The 8,571-nt window shown below is 34.7% G+C and overlaps 1 protein-coding gene across 1 annotated transcript; it reads right to left on the reverse strand.

Annotated features, from left to right (window-relative positions):
* Window positions 1-536: 536 nt before the first annotated feature.
* LOC146998167 (general transcription factor II-I repeat domain-containing protein 2-like) lies at window positions 537-1,511 on the reverse strand. The gene has a single exon (XM_085812464.1). It carries the CDS (start codon window positions 1,509-1,511, stop codon window positions 537-539), a length of 975 nt encoding a protein of 324 aa, XP_085668590.1.
* Between the last annotated feature and the right edge of the window lie 7,060 nt (window positions 1,512-8,571).

The raw sequence follows: 8,571 nt of genomic DNA on the forward strand, positions 1-8,571 counted from the left end.
TTCCGGGGCTAGGGTTTCAATGTCAGTATCAAAAGGATTCTGAAAAATCTTAATTTGATTCGCAATGGCATCAAAGTCCGAGATACGAGTATCAAAATTTATTTTCAAAGCACTCAAAGTTTCGATTGCAAAATCAATAGGAAACTCAGTCTCAGTGGTGTAGCTGAATATTTCACATGTTTTAAAATGTGAAAAACATTTACTTCGTAGTTGTGATTGAAACAGTATCAATTTCTTCTGGAATGATTTGATATTAGTGTATAAATCAGGAAGATGCTGGTTTTCTCCTTGCAATCTCAAATTCAGTTCGTTCACATGTTTTGTCAAATCAACATAGAATGCTAACTTCCACAGCCATGCGTTGTTTTGTAATTCAGTAAGAGGGCGATGCTTTTCATTCAAAAAAATTTCGATCACTGCTCGAAATTAAAAAAAGCGCTGAAGAACTTTCCCACAACTAAGCCAACGTACGGCAGTATGATAAGGTAAGTAATTTTCTCCAATCTCTTCAATAAATTGTCGGAATTGTCGGTGATTCAGCCCAAAAGATCTATTAAATTAACAGTTGATATGACTGGTTTCAGAACTTCAGACATATCCAAACATTTTCCGCACAAGGACTGTTGATGAATGATACAATGTAAGACTAATGGTTTTGAACCACCATCATTTTCTACAGCCTTTGACACAAGAGCGACCACTCCTTTATCTTTCCCACTCATGTTTTTGCCTCCATCAGTTGTAATACATTTCAAGTTTTTCCATCGAAGGTTCTTTTGATTAATGGCCATTTCAACTCCTTTAAAAATATCTGTACCAGTAGTTGTGCCATGAATACTATACATATCAAGAAGTTCTTCATGCACTTCATAGCTTTTATCTACTCCTCGAATATAAATCAACACCTGAGCAGTATCTGACACATCCGTTGACTCATCCAAGGCCAAAGGAAACCACTCAACATGTCCATTTTTGTCGAACAGTTGAGAGGATATATTTTCAGCAATGTTTTCTACCCTTCGAGCCACAGTGTTTGCTGACATACTGACAGTTTTTAATAAATTTACCTTTTCAGGGCATATTTCTTCGGCTACTGCAATTATGCATTCTTTGATCATTTCTCCATCGGTGAATGGTTTTCCACGTTTTGCAATTTCAAGAGCCACACGAAAGCTGGCACAAGTTGCAGCCTCTTGTTCAGTTTTGAGTTTTGTAAATGAAGATTGCTGCGATTTCAATCCGCGTTTCATAGCTTCGAATTTTTCTGTCCGCAAACTCCCTGTATATTTTGAGTAATTTCGAAAATGTTTTGTTTCACATTCATTATGAAACATTCGAAAATGTAACATTCGAAAATGTTTTGTTTCATAATGATGTTCTTTGAGAACGGCTATGCTTTCATTGCAAATCAAACATAGCGCCTTGTTACTGGACTCAATTACGAAATACTGAATGTTCCACTGATCTTTGAATTTTCTGCATTCACTATCAATTTTTCGCTTCTTTTCCATACTACTAAATCACACACAAAAGCAACAATTCAAATCAAAATACTGTTACAAAGATGTCTTAAACTTAAACACGTTTTAAGGAGGTATGCACTATTTTATTCCACAACAGTGTCATAGGAACTGACTTCTGTACGTGCTATTAGCGCCATCTGTTAGTGATGGAAGGTACTACCTATTTCCGCTTGTGTCCACCAGATGTCGTGTCACGTTACTCCTCATGGCTCGTACTCTACGACTAATCTAGAAATTACAGATAATGACAGGAAAATTAATAATATGCAGTGCTGCCGTTTTGCGGACTTTAGTCCGATTTGCAGCCTTTTTTAAACGTTGCGTACTTTTTCGGACTTTTTTATTCATCAGTGGACTATTTCACTTTTTACCACCGGCAACAATGATAATATGGTTTTGGCCCTCGGAACTTACTGGAGTAATCAGTATGGCCCTAAGGCTGGAAAGTTTGGAGACCCCTGATCTAGAGGGTTAAATTTAAAGTATCTTTAGCAAAGAAACCAGCTCTTTCATTTCCACAGAATCCATGATGACCACGCACGTAAGCAAAACGGACACCATTTCCTTTCTAAGCGAACTAACAGCTGATAGAGTTTTTATTACTAATTTGTCGTTGCTGGTAATTCTGTTCAAAAGATGAAGAGAAGAAAGAGAATCAGAACACATAAGGTACCTAGAGGATGGTGTCCCATTGTCTTTGATCTACCTGATGAGAGGATAAATACACAGAAGCTATGCTTGAAAAATTGTGCATTCTTTTCCCAACTTTGAAAACATTTTTGCTTCTGAAGAACGGGACCTATATCATATATTTCTGGAAATTTATAGAAATTTACTTAATATCTAAATTAATGTGAAGTTTGTTAGTCAAAGGGGCAATTTGCCCCGAAGGACTATTATTTTCGTTTAGGCATTTTGCGTTGGTTGACTACAAATGTCCGATTCACTTTTCAAATTGTTGCCACCAAATATCGTCCTATATTATATTTAAAGAAATTAAATAATGAAGAATCTGCATAAACGTATGTATGTTTCTCGCATTGTGATAAAACAACGGTAGCTAGAGCCATCCAATTTTGAATAATCTACGTTTCCACTCGAATATGGGCATCTGAAAGCCCAAATCTGGAATTTGGAATTTGTTTTATCATCTGTTTCATATTTTGTAAAACTTTAACGAATCGTTGATTAACAAACTCAACGATTTAAAAGCGAGCAACGGAAAATCTCTGCGGGGGGAGAACCTTTTTATCTTCAGCGTGCCAAACTGTGTATCGGAAATTCTAAAGATATGTTCATTTTTAAATTATTTTGCGATATTGCTATTGAACTTAATTTTATGGTTCAAGTGCGAAGAACATGATAACATAAATAAAGGTAACACACAAAAAGTTAAAAAAACGCCCTTTCAAGTTTTTTTTTTTTTTTTTTGCTGGGGAAGGCTCGTATGAAGTGGTCGGTTGCTAGAGTGGCTATATACGATAAAGCCTTAGAGATCGTTTATCTTGGATGAATTGTTTTTGCTTAATTGTATATTTTAGGTTGGCATATTTCACTTCCAATTAAACAATACATTTCTTCGAAATATGCATGTATCGTATCTGTCTAAATATATATGTACAAATTTCGAACACCGGAAAATAAATCTTCTTTCTAGTCGACATTTGATCTTCACATTTAACATGAAAGAAAATTTTTGTTTCGCTAATGACCGATATTTACAACGGTGAGGAAAATTTTCGCTGAGCAGGTTAAAGCAGGTAGGGCAAATAGAAAATAAATCATGTCGAACTGACAAGGCGTACCACCCTTTCTCTTTTATAGAAAAAGAACTTCAGTTTTGACATCAGGAAAATGAAACGATGTTAAGAAAAAATTACAAAGCTTACTCCTTGAGAGTTCTTACAGTCACAAGCGCTTATTTTAATTTCATTTTCTTTCCCTTCCACGTGCCGGGGTATATGTACATTTTCACTTAAAAATAGAATTTCCTTTTAGTTGTTTTTATATAATTTTAAATAGTCTTTAAATTAAATTAAATTAAATTAAAACCTGATTTTGGCGAAATTAGAAAAATTACATGTTCATAGGCAAAAGAATTAGAACTTTTACTGAAAACAAATGAAAAATTCCAAAAATCTTCGGCAGTTCACAATATTATTCCATTTTTCATAATTATTGGGCCATCACCCATATTGTCAAATTTTCGTTTGCTAAAATTAAAAAAAAATACACCTTCAGTTGATCAGTTAGATTTTCTCAGACACAGCGATAATTTACTTCATTTCTGTTAGAGTTACTAGACTAAAATAACATTACCAGATCAAGTGTAACCCTATAAGTCGACTTATTTTGTTACCTTTACTGCTTGCTGCAAAATAAAATAATAAAATTATTATTTCACTTTCTTTCAATCACTCATTTATTTATTATTTAATTTCGTTTAATCTTGTCACCAAGACTCAAAATGTTGTACATGCAGCTTTAAAATTGGATTTATACTCTATTTTTTAATTCTGTCATTCTCATTTCCACGCAATTTATCTTTTTTCAAGCGTTCGCTTGTTTGATTCATTAGAAAATCTAGAGTTTTAGTAATTTATAAATGAGTTTAGAAGATGGCTTCTTTAGCGATAGAAGTTTGAAGGAAAAGTGCTCGATACTGATAAATACCGGAAAGTAAAAGAAACACGCATGTGAAATACTAATTACTTTGCGAAACAAAAATTACATTGAACAAGAGATAGAGTCTATAAAGATTCTGAATTTTGCGGTTTTGAAAACTAAAATAAAATCCATTTCAACAAAAGTTTTCTCAAACTGTTAATTGAACAGGTTTTTTTTTTATGCGAAAAACATGAAAAATGAACAGTGCCCTCACCGTGACTCGAACCTGGACTTCTCGAATACGCGCCGAGTGTGCTGACCACTACACTACGAAGGAAGGAGAAATACCTTACATACTCCCCCTTTCAAAGGAAGACTGGGGATTAGGGAACCCAATCGGAGAAGAATCATCACCCACCACCTTTTTTAGTTTGGCCGGCACTGTAGAGACTTTAAGATTTTTTGAAATAAGGAGACTTGAAAAATGAACAATGCCCTCGCCGGGAATCGAACAACGAACCTCTCGAATATGCGTCGAGCTTGCTGACCATTACACCACGAAGGCATGCTAAGAAGGAGGGAGAAATACCTTTTAAACTGACAGCGGCATACTTTTAATTGAAGTTTTTCATTTACATCAATGTTTGTTTTATCCATTTTACACTTGAGCAACCTTGAGCATCTTTCTCGTGCAGATCCAGGTTTACGAGATATGGACATCTCTTCAATAATTGCGCCTGATGAACAGGAGGAAATTGATAATTTATTACACTTAATAATAGCACACAGCAAAATAAAACAATTAACGAGCACAGAGAAATAAAGCAAATTATCCTTAACACACGAGAAGTATCACAGATTACTAATGTCACTCACACAGAAAGCATTCAAGTCTAATTCACAATTCACTCAGGTAATTCTTTCAGCCGCACTAGTCTCTGTATTAACTTTGAAGTAACTAAGAAATAAAACTAGTTGCTGAAGACATATTAATATAGCGTTATCCTTTCTTCTGGAAACGTCGAAATGCTCTATTTTCCAGAAATTTCAGAAAAAGATGCCAAATCGGCAAAAACTCGCCAATCGTCGCTAAAAATTACTAGCAGAGTTTATGCATATATATCAGTTTCTAGTTGAGCTCTTTTCTATAATTCTAATATTTACTTAGAATCAAAAGATTATTTTGCAGAAGAATGAACACAAATGCGTTATACATAAGATTATACTTTAAAAAAAAAGTACATTCAAATGGGCTTGCATATTTACAGAAATTGAAAATATTGTGAGGAATTTTGTATATAAGAAAATAATTTTAGTGAAATTATATGTGAAATTGTAGTATTTTTCTGCAAAATCTAATAAGAAATGCTTGAAAGAGAGCCCTTAGGCAGATGCCCTCGAAGCTTTGCTATAATCACACACACTCTTCAATCGAGGATAGTGGGAAACAATTATACAAATAATACTACTAGCAAACATGAACATATTTTTAATAATAAAAGCACATTCCGCATGTATTTCATCTTTCGCATTTATAGGATCTGTTTAGCATTTAGGTTATTTCTAATCTTCCTTACCTGAGAGGGTCAGGTCCATAGCTGAGAGCTGGTGAATGCTTTTCGTTTTCCTAGGCTATGGCAGCCACAACCATGCCAACATTTCTTTCCGAAAGTGGCTTTGGATTTGTATCGCCGCAAAATCACGGATGATTTTTGTACGCAATGTCCCTATAGCTAGAAGAACATCCCCCCTTTTCCAAAACTTGAAAAATACACATACATATTTATTTACATTTAAATTATTTTCTAACATGCTTTATAAATTAAACAACAAAAAGTATAAAAAATGTGCGGAAATTTCAAAACTTCAATAAAACTAGTTTTTTATATTCACAAACTCGAATTAAATGTTTAATGGTTAAGTAAAACCCTGACCGCATTTCCCCCTAAAACTATTAAATTCTTCCCTAGAGAGGAAGGAAAATATAGGAATGGAAAATACAGTCACTGTTTTGATTAATAGCGCTAAATATTAACCGGATCTTGTTTAAAAAACATTAAGTTTATTTATCGCTGAACGATAGCAAAATTATCCTCTCAAACCATCAGCATAAAACAAAACTATCAACCTAAAATATAAAAAAGAAAGGAAAAACATATGGGATGATGTCTGCCAAATATACTCTGCAAGAAGAAAAAAATGGCGACTTTGAATTCAGCGATATTATTTGTATGTGAGTTCGAAATCAATGATATTCTTCAAGTTCTGCAAATAATGTCCTGTACCTATCGAAGTTTAGTTTATTCATTTCTAATGACTTTTATTTTTTCTTTATTCATAGCATGTTGTTTTGGTTATGAATATTTATTTCATTTACACAGCAAAATCAATTCATTCGCCAGATATACTTGAAAGCTCAGCTAAATTATTATTTATTTAATTTTAATGCAAGATTAATCTTCTTTTTTGCGTTTTTTAACTGCTGAAGGAACAACCACGATTTTAAGTTAACCGCACACGTTGTTCTGACTATAACCGCGGTTTATCGGGATTTGACGGTACTCAAAGAAGAAGCTATTCGTGAAAGGTGATGGTTATGAATATCGAGTTATTGCAAACGAAGTGGCCGTTGGATGACGTCAGGTTTCTACTAGTTAGAAAGTAAACACTGAGGTTTATGCAAATTTTTTATGTCATGTGACAACGCTACGCATGGGTGATACAGTTACAGAATATGCTTAGTTGTATGACCATTAAATATTTAAAACCACCGACACCAAATCGATAATGAAATCCAGCCAGTTGAAGTTCTGTACCTTTCAAAGGCCATACTGGAAAATTCTGCAGCAGCTACAGTAAAAATATTAGTAAAGAATTCGGTGGAGAAGCAATTATCGAGAAAATTTATCACGTTGCTTTGCAAAATCTCACTCGGGACACATGAGGCTATAATGAAACCGTGGCCATTGCCCTTCTCCCATTGATTGGAATCAATTAAAGGATTTAATTTTATTAGATCCATAAACATTTATACAAGAGATCTCCCTTTTAAATATATACTTATTTTATTTTATTTTTATTGTATTCTTTATATATATAAGCGGCTAAAGTGTGTGTCGCCGATAGTTTATTGTTACCACTCGGAAAAATGAGCACAGTAATTAACGTTTCCGCAGTTTTTAATTAATATCTCGGCCGATTCAAGTCGCATGAAGATGAGAGCGGTATCGATGGATTCGGAGAATGTTTTGGAATCCGAGAATACAAGTCTTGATTTCAACTCGGCGTCGTTCCGTATATAGTCGAGGAAAAAGAATTTGACACGTAGCCAAATCCCTGTAATAGCGAAAACCCAAGAAAGAAAGTAGAAAATGTAGGGAAAACGTAGGAGAAAATTAGTTTTTAATTAATATCTCGGCTAATTAAAGTACCAAGAAGACGCGAATGGTCAAAATGACGTGCCACGGACCTGAGGAATCCAACGGTGTGCTTTGCTAAGCCCGGGAGCCAGCCGTTTCGGAGGAGATGATGTTACTTCACCCCATTATATATATCCCAACTAGCACAAGAATGTTCAGAGAACGTTCAGAGCAAGTGCTTCACAAACGTGTCGGGAACGTTCAAGCAGAACGTTCAAAATGCCGTCTACATGTTACAGTTCTAAGACGGGCAATAACACGTCAAATACTTGTGTTTGTAACACTTTCATGCAACGTGTCATTAACGTTCTAGTACAACGTTTTTGGCACGTTTTACCTGAACGTTCTGAACCACGTCTATGTATTGCAGTTCAATAACGGACAGTAGTACGTCAATAGTGGTACTACTATCACTTTTTTATAACGTTCTATGAATGTTCTTCTAACGTTCTAACAGAACGTTCCTTTAACGTTCAGGCAGAACGTGGTGAATCACGTCAGTATGTTACAGTTCAATAACGGGTAGTAGAACGTCAAAAAATGGTGTTACTAACAATTTTATAAAACGTCCCTTGAACGTTATATGAAAGCTCCGTTACCTTCTAACAGAACGTTCCTTCAACGTTCTAGCAGAACGTTTCTTTAACGTTCAGGCAAAACGTTCTGAATTATGTCTGTAAGATGTAGTTCATTAATGGACAATAGAACGTCAAAATGTGGTACTAGTAATAATTTTATATAACGTTCCTAGAACGTTCTTCGAAAGTTTCTATAACGTGCTAGCAGAACGTTCTCTTAACGTTCGGGCAGGCGTTCTGAATGTCGTCTATAGATTAAAGGTTTATGACGAGCAATACCACGTCAAATAGTTGTACTGTTAACACTTCTGTATAACATGCAAAGAACGTTCCGAATCACGTTTAACTAGAACGTTTTGAGTTACGTCTAACTAGAACGTTCTGAATCCGGTTTACATGTACAGACTCTGAAGGACAACAGTACATGAAATATTTGTGTTTGTA

Source organism: Stegodyphus dumicola, chromosome 3 (assembly GCF_044657685.1).
Source record: "Stegodyphus dumicola isolate Sdum_Otavi_A_Nest chromosome 3, ASM4465768v1".
NCBI classification, from domain to species: domain Eukaryota; kingdom Metazoa; phylum Arthropoda; class Arachnida; order Araneae; family Eresidae; genus Stegodyphus; species Stegodyphus dumicola.